The sequence below is a fragment of the Mycteria americana genome, chromosome 5, assembly GCF_035582795.1.
Source record: "Mycteria americana isolate JAX WOST 10 ecotype Jacksonville Zoo and Gardens chromosome 5, USCA_MyAme_1.0, whole genome shotgun sequence".
NCBI classification, from domain to species: Eukaryota; Metazoa; Chordata; class Aves; order Ciconiiformes; family Ciconiidae; genus Mycteria; species Mycteria americana.
In genome coordinates this window covers 27,601,056-27,615,215 of record NC_134369.1, presented here as the reverse complement: position 1 = coordinate 27,615,215, position 14,160 = coordinate 27,601,056, and the positions used below count along the sequence as shown (strand labels likewise).

The window sequence follows — 14,160 nt, the reverse complement described above, 5'->3', positions numbered from 1 at the left end:
AAGAATTTCATAGAATTTGAAGTGCAATTTCCTGTTCTGCTTAGACTGATCCAAAAAATCACCCTGCTGCCAAGTAGGGAAATTCTCCCTTTTCTTACTACCTGTAATTTTATAGTTCCACTGAGAAACAGGCCAGCCAACGCAGCTGAAAAATAACTTAGAAGATAAAACAATTAGTTTTCACAGCCAGATCAGCAGGCTAGTCTGAACTGGCCTCAGGTGAGCACTTCATCATCCCCCTCTCCATAGCCACAGCCATGTGGCTCTCAAACTGCAACCTGTTCCTCTCAGATCCAGCCAGCAATACTGTCAAGACTTCTGGTTCATTATCCACCTTTTTACAACATCCCTCCCCAGATCAAACGCATTTTCTTTTACAGTGCCAGCCGTTTCTACAGCTGGAAAAAGACAAAGCTGACCTACTCAGCTGTGAAGAGCACCAATACTGCATTTGCCGTTGAGGGCAGTAATGCCATCTCATGAAGAATTTAGCACAGCAAGTAGGTAGCAAAGTGTCCTGGTTTTGGCTGGGATAGAGTTAATTTTCTTTCTAGTAGCTGATATAGTGCTGTGTTTTGGATTTTAGTATGAGAATAATATTGATAACACACTGATGTTTTGGCTGTTGCTAAGCGGTGTTTACACTGGTCAAGGACTTTTCAGCTTCCCATGCTCTGCCAGGTTCACAAGAAATGGGAGGGGGCACAGCCAGGACAGCTGACCCCAACTGCCCAAAGGGCTATTCCATACCATATGATGTCATGCCCAGTATATAAACTGGGGGGAGTCAGCCAGGGGGTAGTTGCCGCTGCCTGGGGACTGGCTGGGCGTCGGTTGGCGGGTGGTGAGCGGTTGTATCATTCCCCGCCCTCCGGGTTTTGTTCCTCTCTCTCTCTTGTTGTTTTCCTTCTCATTACAATTCATTATTATTATTACTCTTATTTTGTTCCAATTATTAAACTGTTCTTATCTCAACCCTCGAGTTTTCTTACTTTTGCTCTTCTGATTCTCTCCCCCATCCCACCAGGGGGGAGTGAGCGAGCGGCTGCGTGGTGCTTAGCTGCCGGCTGGGGCTAAACCACGACACAAAGAAAGATAAAATATCTGCATAACCTCCACAGCAGAGGTAACAGTAGCAGCAGTAGTAAAGATAAGTGGGCAGCAGCACATGCTGAAATCGAGAACGCACACTCGGAGCCCTGCAGGGCTCGCCACCTGGGTGCTCACGCTTTGCCCCGTCATTGCTGCCGGTGCTGCTCGTGCTCAAGTGCCACCTAGCATCTTCCTGCTTTCCAGTGCAGCCACATCCCAAAACCCAGAAAATTATACCCTGAATAAAAATATAAGACAAGCCAGAAATTTCATGTGGGCTGCTGCTTAGAAAAATTCAGAGATGACAACACACCCGAAGATTTGGAAAAGCCCTCAGAGCTTCACTCACCTGTCAAATGATTCTTTAGTCAGAAATACAACGGTCCAAATAAAATGTATTTGATGGATACCTGGAGACTGTTCTGGATTACACACTTTCTTTCCCACAAGAAAAATACTCTAAAGACTCTAGGTAGATTTTAGAAGACACTGGTTTCATTCAGTCTCACATCATGCTTGTGCTCTTACAGACACTCACTGCCTCTATTTAATAGTCCGATCTGGTCCCAGAGACCAATCTGGTTGTGGAAATGCCTCCAGTTTCAAGAAAATATCTAAAACAAAACAAGAAGAGGCTAGTTCCACCAGAGAAGTTCTGCATAAAATATCAACTTGTTTTTCTTTTATGTCTGTTGCCTTTGCACAGCTGAACTACATCTTCATGGCATCCACCAGAGAAAACATTTCTTTGGATAGAAAACAGTAAGCAATGTGAATGGTACTGGATCACTTTGAGGAAAGAGCACATTATAGCCACAATTGCATATGATCTTACGGTACAAACGGTATGTATTTACTAGATCATAACCATAGCTCCCCTCTTCTACAACCGCTCAGGTATTTGCAAATAACTGTGTATTGAAAGCCTGCTGCTGTGAAATAAAGGGCGTCTGTCTTACTAAGCTTCACCGGACTTGCTGACGATACAGTCCTGGGACCGCTGGAATGAAGAAAAGTTTGTATTTGTTCCAAGCACTGATGAAGATGTGTGTGGTACAGCATTTGCATTTAATGTCAGTTTTTAAACAATTAACTAGTAAGGAAAACAGAACAAAACTTTGCTCTGGAAACTAGCATAGGCCTGACTTCAACAGTTAAAAGCTTATTAGAGGGCAGGTATTATTTCAAAAGCTGTCATGTTTTATTTCAACACTGTAACAGCTGCAATCAAATACCCAGGTGTTCTCAGATGCTTCTTTTTACCTTAGGATTGAATCCACTGCTAGGCAGGACTTGGTCTCACTTTAGTGTGTTACACTTTCTTCCCTGCCACACAGAAAGTTGCAGGTACACACACACACCCCCAGTGTTAAAAACCACTTCACATTTGATGCTTCCTGTCATGTTCAAGGCAGGAGCTGAGGATGTCACCATAAGTTCAAATTGCATTAGAAATGGTAGCTTCACTTTTATGCGATATAGAACAGTGGCCTGCTAATACCACAGATCCTTTACCCCTTCATGCAAAGTCTGTTGTGCCTCATCACCTGATTAGGGGAGTCAGACGAGTGAAAAACAGACGGATATTGTGATTTAGCTCATCTTTTGCAAAATGTAAGCAACTCCCCACAAGACTCTGCTGGGATGAAATGGAACAGACATCAACCTGCAGAGCACTTACAGCCTCGTGGTGAGAAGAGTGGTGGAGACTCCTGCACCAGAACAGATGCTTGTTCCAACTTACTCATTTTTAACTCAAAGTGTTAGGCTGATGGCAAAGCACCACATTCATTTACTCTTTTACTCCATTTACTCTTCATTTACTCCAAAGTGCTGAAACTGTGACATTCAAGATGAAGTACCTGAAATGCAAGAATCTGACTTAAATTCAAACACAGTAAACAGGAAACAAATAGTGCTAAAAAGCTTTCCTTGAACCTCTGATGGCTACTATAGCTACACTGCAGAAAGCCTGCCAGTAAACCACTTTTAGAATAAGTGTTCTCTGTTCAACTTTGCCCAAAGGTGAAAGTTTCTTTATAAAGCACAGTTCAAATGTATTCACTGTCACAAAGTACACCAAGAACCTGATTCAGCAAGAAACACACAGAATTTGTGTAACAACAAAAAAAAGGACATCGGAGTTGAATCAAACCCTGAAGTTTTAGAGTGTCTCCTGTGTTACCTGCATATATCAAAGTCTCTGAATAATTAGACTTGTAAGTTTTGCCAAACCTTCCAGTATATTTTTCCCCATGATCCAGTTACATTGCACCAGGAAGTACATTTTTAAAACGAGGATCAATGAATGCCTCAGTTAACTATTTTTAGGTAAGGCTTTTTTTAAAGTACTGTGGAAATCCCACTATTAACTGAGGCAAGGAACACCAAAATCTGAACAGCTGTTAGTGCCTCTGCACATCCTAAAACCATTCTACTACATGCAGGAGGCAGATTATGACAGAAAGAAGCTGGAAAAGATACTACATCAAATGATGGCGTACAGCAAAATGGGCTCCTCATACTTGTTTTATAGGCTTGTTTTATAGATAGTGGATCTTTTGTCACTGTACTTGCAAAATGAAAGCAATTCCCACACAAACAGGCTGGAACTCCTTGCAGTCCCAAGTGGGAGCGAAGGATCTAAAAACTTATGTTTGCCTTTTGGTATATTCTTTCTGTCTTGAGATATGCTACATTCTAACATAATGCTACCACAGCATTTCTGAAAAAGCTGCAAAAAATTCTGTATAGGTTTCAGTGCAAGACAAGCTACAAACTGGAAAATATATGCTTTGGCTTATCCAAATGATAAGCAGGGAGTGTCAGAAGATACTTGTTCCAAGGGATGTCACTGAAAAATTCACACAGAAAAATGATGTTGAATTGAGTTTTTATAGTAAGTATTGAGCCCTTTAAAAGCTTACAGCTGCAGAATCTGTTAACAAACATCATTAGGTGTCTGGATATTATTAAGAGTAGCTGCACTACAGGGAAAACAGAAATTTTAAACACTTGTAGCACTTCAAACATCAGAACTAACAAAGTTGCAGTATCATTGAATAGGTCTGCTCAAATGAGATCACTTCCAGAGAGCACACCAGCTATGAATATCATAGATAACAGATTTAAATACAAAGGGAAACAAGACTTTATTTCTAACACCACTTGTCTGCAATGTGTTGTTGGTCATACTTAAAGGTACAAAAATTTCCAACGTGTATATTCTAGCTAAGGTTTATATTCTACAGGAGCAAAACAGATGCCAGCCATACACTCAGTTGAATCAAAACAAGAGATGGAGAGATCACTCATATACATCTGTAATGAACAAGTACTTGTTTTCATAAAGGCAGACTGGTTCCTGCTGGTGCCTGCTTACTGCCAAATCCTAAAAATATTAAGTGTTCTAGTGTTGAAAGTACAGAAAAAGAAAAATACTAATTAGACTTACAAGATACCTAAAAAAGGTTAACCCCGAGCAGTAATGTCCTGGTTTCGGCTGGGATAGAGTTAGTTTTCTTCCTAGTAGCTGACATAGTGCTGTGTTTTGGATTTTAGTATGAGAATAATGTTGATAACACACTGGTGTTTCAGTTGCTGCTAAGTAATGTTTACACTAGTCAAGGTCTTTTCAGCTTCCCATGCTCTGCCAGGTGCACAGGAAGCTGGGAGGGGGCACAGCCAAACTGGCCAAAGGGATATTCCATACCATAGGACATCATGCCCAGTATATAAACTGGGGGAGTTGGCCGAGGGGCAGTGATTGCTGCTCAGGGATGGGCTGGGTGTCGGTTGGCAGGTGGTGAGCCGTTGCATCATTTGGTTTTTTTCTTGGGTTTTGTTCCTCTGTCTCTCTTGTTTTCCTTTTCATTACAATGTATTACTATTTTATTTCAATTATTAAACTGTTCTTATCTCAACCAACAAGTTTTCTTACTTCTGCTCTTCAGATTCCCTCCCCCATCCCACCACAGGGGGAGGGTGAGCGAGCAGCTGCGTGGTGCTTAGTTGCCGACTGGGGTTAAACCATGACATGTAATTTCTTCAGCAAACAAACAGCAGACAACCCATTAGTTTTTTCTGGTTAAACTTTAAGGGAAATGACTTTATCCAGTGATGTATTTTTAAGGCAGGCATTTTATACCATGGTTCTCATTTCCTAACCAGTTAGTAACAGTTAGGGATTCAGCTTTAAATGTAAGAGAGTTCAGCTACATGAAATAACAGTGGATTTCACAGTCCCGCTGACTTTGCTCTTTGGGCTTTGATGAGGCCTTCATGCAAACATGTGCTTGGGCCACTTCCAGGCTATCCTTTTGCTGTGAAGCTCACAATATGGGGAAGGCATGCCAGGCACCAAGCACAGCTTTCAGGACAGAATAATCAGTTTTGAACAGTTGATTTGTATAATCTTGTCAGTTTGTCCTATCCTTATTTTAGAAGTGACGGAAAACAGGATGAGAGGCCAGGAAATCGAAGTGTAAGGATGCTAAGAGAAATGGGACCTGGGAGCCACGCTGTGCCCAGAGGACAAAGGTTGTACAGAAACACCAGGAGTGGATGAGCAGGCAGGACACAGTGCCTACACACGGTGAGAGCCACCGCTGGGGCTTTCTGAACTTACAAACTGAACTATCTCGGCGTATATTCCTATGCTGGGCTAAATCCAGACATTTTTGTATTGAGGCTTTGCTGTCAGCAGTCAAAACCTGGCATAAGGTTACCTGCTAGACGGTGGCAGGTGCGAGGGGTATGGGCACTGACAGCTGTATTTCAGCAGCCCTTCGGATCTGCCTCTTAGCTCCTGCACCTCAGATGCAAATCTTTCACTGCTGAGTTGAGAACGGTGAAAGCTACTTTTCCTCCACCACTTCCCCAAAGAACAAAAAATTTGCATTTCTGACTGTACTCCACATACAGGCTACCACAAGGCCTGTTTTTATCAAATTTGGATCTAGCCATGACCTTCACATTGCTACAGAAAGACGGAGGCTGCGCTCCCCTGAGAGCAGGCAGCACTGGTGAAGTACAGTTCTAGGTCAGCAGCATCCCATTGGGGACAAGGACATTAAGCATCTCAGCCATTCACTACATAAAATGTTCAGGTTCAAACTTTTCAAATATACTTATGAAAAGGCAGAACATTTAAAGTGAAAGTTTTTTTTAAAAATTATTATTTTTTACACTAGAGGAAGGCCTAAATCCCAGTCTTTTGGTGATCAAGAGAAAAGTTTTAAAACAGATTAAACTTTAAAAAGTTTCCCTTTTCCTGAAGATAAGCCGACCTATGCTTCAAAACCATCATGCTTCAGCTTGTCACCCTGGGGTTGGATGACATCTAATGAACTGCAGTAGACTTACACCAACCTCCAGCTTAGGTCTCTTTGCACACACTCATAAAGAGGCACTGGCAACTGTTTTGGGGAAGGCATGGTCTGTTGCACACTTCAACAAGAATGAACAATTTTTTTTGTTTGTTTGTTTAGCACACAACAGACTTGGAAGGATAAGAAATTCAGTCAAGAAAGAGGTCATACGGCCAAGCAAACTAACCTTTAGAGAAAGAGCAAAGCAAACATCCCCATGTCATTTTCAAGATAGGACTGAGTGACAGCTTAATATATTGCAGAAGATGCTTTTGTAAGCAGCAGATAGCTTTTTATTTGGCTGCACTAGATTTTCAGCTTTCCTTGGTTTTGGATGGCTGCTTTTCCTCTAGTCTTGAGCGTATGGACCACTGTTCTCATCTCAACCTGTTAGCATACACATGCAGTCAGATGATAGACATCAGTAATGCATTAACCAACTCTAAAAGCCATCCATGAATCATCTTGCCTTGCTGCAACTTGAGGCACACTTGCATTCAAATCCACAACCAAACGAACAACTGTTAGGTAATGTGTCCCCTCTTTACTTGTACTAAGCCAGAATTAAGCACACTACTGCACTGCATGAAATTCAGATGTCACGTTTATTGAGCAGCTAGCCTTCTTACACCCTAGCAGGCTAACCAGCATTGCTCGTTCACTCTCTTCTCCAGATCTTCTCTAACAAACTTCAAAACACATGACGGTGCATTAAAAACAAAACAACTTTTTGCCAACTCAGATTCCTTGCCAGAGGCTCTCTGCTCCTGGCAACACTTCCCTAGTCCCGCTTTAGACCATCTGCCTGGGAAGTTTCTTTGCTTCTTTTAGTTTAGTTACTCAGAACTAACTTTTTCAGTGTTTATAGTAGTCCACATAAAGGCAGTCCTTTGAGTCCCCGCCAGCTTGTTTGGCTTTAATCGCCTCCATCAAGGGATCTTTAGAAAGACCCTACCTCAGCTCTGATATGTCAGGTCTCAGAGATGATAGCAGCTGGTCCCCACCAGTAAAGCTATAAATGACTACTGAAACTGCTTCCTGCATTGCATTTAATCTGTCATTTGTTTGTCCTCTCTTTACGCCAAGTTTCTCTCTTCTCTTGAAGTACACTAGTTTTTCTGTAGAGTGGCTAGTTTCCCTACTGGCAGACAAGCACTGTCTAAAATCAGTTATATATTAGCCTGAACTTTATACTGCGAGTTGTGAAATGAGAAGGCTTATAAACACGTGCACTGAGCAGATATAATCTCATTAGAGAGACAATTACTCAGTCCCTGGCTTTGAAGGAACACACATTCGAAGGTGGACTCAGACCAAAAGAATAATATGAACTGATCCACAGAATGATGTATTTGACCTGAAAACAGGCTACTAGAGCAACAGATACAGCTTGATGGCTTTTCTCTTGATGGCTTACTGAGACAACGAAATGCTACATGCACTGCTGGGAATTAATTTGTTTCATCATTCAGAAATGTTCACTAGAAACTGGAACAGCAGGGCCTACTTAGCAAGCACTCCCATTTACTAGATGACACCTTGCTGATACACAGAAAATTGTTTCGTTTGCCTTAATTTTGCCACCCCTGCCAGCTTGTTATACCACTAAGAACTCCAGTTGAAGTCTCAGTCAGGGTACTGCTAGCTGTATTACGCGACAGAAAAATCAATCTCACTTGAATGGAGTCTGATGTTAAAGGCTTACACCCTTGCTGCACTATAAGGAGAAACAGCTAGTGGAGATTTTAGGGCAATAACACAGAATATTCTCACCCTCCTCCCCTCAAACAGATTCTGGCTATTATATTTTGTATATGGGCCAGAATCTGTAACTTCTGCTTTCAGCTCCTCATCCATAGTGCACTTTGGTAACAAGGAAGACAATGTTCACAGTAGCAAACTAAAAGCTGCAGGGAAGTCACTTGTCACTGGTGCTTATCCAGACATCCACAGCTAGTGCCTCATTTAGCAGGGTAAATGTCTGGGTCTTACTACCACTTAAGTTTTGCCCACATCTTAATCAATTATATGGGCTTCATTCAGATAAACTGAGGTAGTCCAAGTGAAGATTAAGCCTGTCCCTCTGTAAAAAGGTGACAATCTTTAAAAATGTGTTTCAGACTGAGAATGCTAATATTTCTAAAATTAAATAATATAAATGCTAATTAATACCACCACTCTTAGCCACCAGACAGTATTAGCCACTTCCAGTCAGAGACTGCTGTGCTGGAAGGGTTGCGATCAGCAGTGCAAAGTCCAACAGTGGCTGGTCACCAGCAGCATCCCTTGGGGATCAATACTAGGGCCAACACTGTTTAATGTCTTTACTAACAACAGGGGAAAAAAGAACCTCAGCAAGCTTAGCGTCCAATGCAAACGCGGGGTGGGGGTGGCCACAGCGGAGGGCAGGTTAGAGAGACAGCTGGAGAAACGGGCTGACAGGGACCTCGTGAAGTCAACAATGGCAAGAGCAAACCCAGCGCCTGGGATGCAATAGCCTTGTGCAGCAGGAAAGGCTGGGGCTGAACAGAAAACAGCTTTGCAGAAAAGGATACTTGGGCCCCGGTGGGGAAAAAGTTGGAGACAAGCCAGCAGCGTGCCCTTGCAGCTGAGGCAGTCAACTGCATCCTGGGCTGCAGCAGCAAGGCTGGAGCCAGCAGGGCAAGGGGAGTGATCATCCCCCTCCACCAGGCATTTGTGAGAGTTCACCTGCTTCAGCTCTCTGTCCCCAGTTTCAAGGCCAGCAAAGCATATTCGAGGTGGTGAGGGGCCTGGACCACATAACACAGAGCAGCTGAGAGAAGCAGGCTGGCTCAGCTGCAGGGGGATATTGCTGCTGTTTTCAGCTTCCTAAAGGCAGGGTACAGAGAAGATGGAGCCAAACTGTTCTTGAGATGTGACAGTGAAAGACATGTACATCTGTTGCTACATGGGAAATTCTGATTAGAAAAGATGAAAAAATTTCACACTGAAGGCAGTCAACCACTGGACCAGGTGCGCAGCAAGGTCATCAAATCCTCACCCCTGGATGCAAAATTTAGCCAGGCAGGGCCCTCAGCAACCAGATCTAGTTGGCCCTGCTTTGAGCTGTAGGGCAGGCAGCGTTATTCTGTGACCCTACGTAGGTTATTGTGTCCGAAACAGCAGCAGCTGAAGCTTATTCCCAACACAAGTCTTGACTTACGCTGCTGTCTTCTAGTAGGTAAGGTGCTTCAAAATTCAAACTTGGGCAGCTGTGCAAGCAGCAAGAACTAGCACAATGGATCGATACTTGGACATTCAAAGGAGTCGTCTAGAGTACTATGGAAAAACGTGATGCCACAGTATTTTTCTACAAAACAAGAGTAGATTAATTAGAACTAGTAGAGGAGCTGATGACAGGCAATGCTCTACACACACTGAGAAGCTGAAACGCCAGATGCTGCAGAGAAACACAAGAAGCTGCACAGCCAAAGAGTTTGAGACGAATGTGGACAAAAGCCGTACTGAAAATGCATGAAGTAGAAATAGCTGGAGAGAAGGATTGAATGGCTAAGTGTACTGGTAAAAATACAAGTTCTCATGACAAATACCAACTTAAAAAAGAATATTCTGAAAAATTAAAGCAAAGAGATGCTCTGCAGGGAAATTTTAGACTTATGTCCTGTTAAAAACTACTTAGGTCTTCATATTAGGAGAAGGATAGCTCAAATATTTTGGAATATTGGGGTTCTACCAGTGAACTGATAAATCAATTATGAAGCATCTCATTGCCAATGAATCACAGAATATCTCAAGTTGGAAGGGACCCATAAGGATCATCAAGTCCAATTCCCTGCTCCTCACAGGACTACCTAACACTAAACCATATGACTAAGAGCATCGTCCAGACACTCCTTGAACTCTGACAGGCTTGGTGCCCTGGCCACTTCCCTGGGGAGCCTGTTCCAGCAACCGACTACCCTCTCAGTGAAGAACCTTTTCCTAATGTCCAATCTGAACTTCCCGTGATGCAGACTCATTCCATTTCCTCGTGTCCTATCGCTGGTCACCAGAAAGAGGAGATCAGCACCTCCCCCTCCACTGCTCCCCTTGAGGAAGCTGTAGGCTGTGATGAGGTCACCCCTCAGCCTTCTCTTCTCCAGGCTGAACAAACCAAGTGAGCTTAGCTGCTCCTCATAAGTCTTACCGTCGAGACCTGTCACCATCTTGGTCACCCTCCTCTGGACACACTCTAATAGTCTGACGTCCTTCTTACACTGAGGCACCCAAAACTGCACACAGTACTCAAAGTGGGGCCACACCAGTGCAGTGTAGAGTAGGACAATAATAATTCCTTCCTATTGCTGGACAATGGAGATTATCTGCTGGTTTTGCTGCTAACTATTAAACCACAATAACATTTTGGCATTTAAAACAACATTCAAGTTCACTTTAGAAAATGCCCACTCTTGTCATTCCCCAAAATACAAATAAGTGGAAAAAATGAAATTCAGAGGTGCTCTGCAGGGATGGCAATGGCAATAACCACAAATGTAAGTATCATTTTCAGAAGAGCCAGAGAGATGACAGTAACAGATGCTGAAATACACCTTACTACAAAAAACCCACTGGGCAATTAGCAGCACTACATCCCAGCTACTGAAGAATCTGGCTCCTCATATTCCAAGTAATACCATATTTATAATTTGGGTTTCCTTGCTGGAAATGAATGGATTAATTTTGACTGTGCAGGTAAGAGAAGTTACTCCATAGATACTATTTTATTACCTCTGCTATAGACTTTGAGTACTTTATATGTGGAACATGGGAATGCCCCTGCTTAGAAAGCATTGGTAACCATAACAGAACAGCTTACTGTATAGCAGTAGTACAGTGAAAGTTTCTACCTATACCATCAGTTAACTGACATAATAAAAAACATTTCTTAAAATCAGTGCTGAATTTAGCTAATCAGATTTTCCAGTCATTTTAGCTAATTAGATTTTTTCAAGTCACAGCTGCTTTTCATGCAATAATCAAAATCAACACTTCACCCAAATTTGATAATACACAATTAACATACACACACAGATGCTTTCAGACCATTATCATATGCTCTCACCACTTCCCTGCTACATAAAGTGGGAAAAGGAGGCGAGGATAGCACTGGAAGTGTTGTCATTCATTAATTTATGATTAACTAGGGTGAGAGAGTGCCTGGATTCACGCAGACAGCTGAAGTGCCTGAAAGCCATAAAGACAGCAGGGGCTTCCTGCAGAGAAAGCCAGTTCCACCCGTCTGAGGAACCTCACGCTTTCTGACAGGAGATTCCACCACAAATTCTCACAAAACGAAGGTGATGTTAACAGATAGTCTTTTTTTTATGGGGGGAAGGCCACGCTGCTTGCTACAGCGATTAACTCTTCCACTCCAGAGGGAAACCGATCTAGCAGTTCTGCTTAAGAGCAAAGCAGATCTGACATGAAAGTGGATTTCCGCTGTTGTTCCCCTTGCAACAAAGAGGGAGCAAAGCAAGTAAGAAAAAGCCACTTCGCGAACGTGACACGCAACCCAGCATCAAAATAAGACGCTTTGACTAAACCCACAAAATCGCCGCAGAACGGGGCACGCATGTGCTTCTGCACCAAGCAGACACCGCACCGTTTCTCCTTCTTACTTCCAGAAGCAACGACAAGCAGCCGGGGCGGGGGCGGCGGGGATGTGAAAAATCGCAAACTCATTCGCAACCCGGGCTGCGCCAGCCACGGCGAGGGAGCCCGCGGGGCGCTCCGGGGACGGCACCAGCTGCGCGGCGAAGGGCAGCGCAGCCACCGCCGGCGCTGGGAGGGCTCCCAACTCCACGGGACGGTCGCAGCGCGCGTTGCGGGCGAGGGTCGAGGTCCTGCTGCCTTCGCGACCCAAGCAGGACCCCAGCTTCGTGCTTACTCAGCAGCACGGCCTAGAGAGCGGGAGGCTTTCAGGGAGGCTGCAGGTAAGCACGAACCACTGCCGCTCGAACCACGGTTCCAGTTAAAATCTGCCCTCGGCTCGCTCAGCCCCACCGACCGTTCCTCCCCGCCGCCTCACCCCGGGGCTCCGGCGACTTCGAGCCACGTTTCGCGAGCCACGCCAGCTCGCACGGGAGACCCCTGGGCCGGGGCCGCCGGGAGCGCCCGCCACCGCCGCCCGGCTGGCTGCAGCGGCTCTCGGACCGGCGGGGCTTCGCACCGGGCCAACAGGCCCCGTCCTCCCGCCGCACAGCTCGGGGCAGGCTGGGGCTGAGGGTGAACGGCAATGCGGGCAGGGGCTCTCCCTGCCGCCGCAGCGGCCCGCGACCGCCGGGACAGGCGGCGGTGGCCACCTCCCCGCGCCCCTCACCTGCTGCTGGATCTTCCCATCCTCGGTGACCACCCAGTGGGTGGTGGCAGCGGCGGGCCGCGTCCCTGAGGCCAGCAGCGAGCACAGGCCCAGGGCCCAGCCGGAGAAGACCCACGCTCGACCCAGCCCGCCCCGCCCGGACGCTCCTGCCGCCGCCATCTTCCCCAATCCCGGCCTGCCCGCACCACCCGGAACCGGAACCGCTCTCGACGCCATTTTGGGAGGGGGAGGGCGGAGCAGGCGGTGCCTCCCGCTGCGGGGGGGCCGCCTCTCCGCAGGGGCAGGGGCGGGGACAGGCTCTGGGGCGGCCCCGGTTTCCTCGCTAGCAAACCGGGTGGCCCCGGGTTGCTACCTCAGACGGCGCCGGGAGCCTAACGGCCGGAGCTGCGCGTCCGCCCCACCGCGCGGCAGCAGCCGCGGCAGCCACAAGGCGAAGGGGGCCGGATGGCGGCGGCACCGCCCGCGCCAGGAGCCGAGGCACGGGAGGGGGCTCCGTGTTGCAGCACTGCGTTACCGACTGCTCCACGCACACCGAACCCAGTCGGGGAAGCCGAGTGCGGTTAACTGAGCCTCTTTGCACTTCAAGCAGCCACGGGTAACGGCAGAGCCGCTGTCCGGAGCTCAAGGCCGACTTTAAATGCCAACAAGCAGCGCAGCGAACGCTTTTCATTAAAAAAAAAAAAAAAATTCTGTCTAGTGCATGCTGAAACGTTTGCCACTACAGCTCGAGGAAACAGCCTCCTGCCCAAATCAAACCAAACTACCTGCAGCTATCCACAGTTAATGCCAGTTCACTGAAGAGCTGGTTGACTCATCACTCCTTTTTCCTTGTAATGCTTTCAGTTACAAAGAAGAATCTAAACTTTTCATTTCCTATTCCAGTTAATGGTAAATACCAACCCGGCAATGGCAGCCTGTTTCCCCAGTCCTGAATGAGATCTAAAAGCTGCCAAATTCAAACTTTGGTCTATTCGACCTTTCTAAGTTTGCAAGCAAGCTGCCAACAGTTCTGCTTCTTGAGGACACTGGACTTCCCAGAGCCTGTGAAACAGTAGAATTTGCATGTAACTCAAACCCATTAAGTAGAAACAAGAAAAAAAAAGTTTACAAGTGGTGTCATAGTGGTTAAACTAAAGCAAGGGATTCCGTTTCTCTCAGCATAGAGAACATACTCCTACGATAATGATAGTTCCTTACTGCTGCCACAGTTTTCACTCAGGCATATTACAGATTTCACCAAAAAAACCAAGCTGCCACTCCAAGTCACTCTTGCTCTATGATAAGATACTAACAAATTTTATTGCACTGTCACCATCTAGGAGGTTGAGTAAGACAATGAATGACTCCTTTTCACATAAC

The 14,160-nt window shown here is 45.6% G+C and overlaps 1 protein-coding gene across 2 annotated transcripts in view; it reads right to left on the bottom strand.

The window, feature by feature from the left end:
• TTC17 (tetratricopeptide repeat domain 17) overlaps nucleotides 1–13,032 on the bottom strand; it is a 63,292-nt gene extending 50,260 nt beyond the window's left edge. The window contains exon 1 of one of the 2 annotated variants that reach the window (XM_075502527.1): nucleotides 12,802–13,032. In XM_075502527.1, coding sequence (XP_075358642.1) covers nucleotides 12,802–13,017 — 216 coding nt within the window. In that variant the 5' untranslated portion in view covers nucleotides 13,018–13,032. The remainder of the gene's footprint in view (nucleotides 1–12,801) is intronic. The other variant, XM_075502526.1, reaches the window with a different exon arrangement.
• Nucleotides 13,033–14,160: the final 1,128 nt, after the last annotated feature.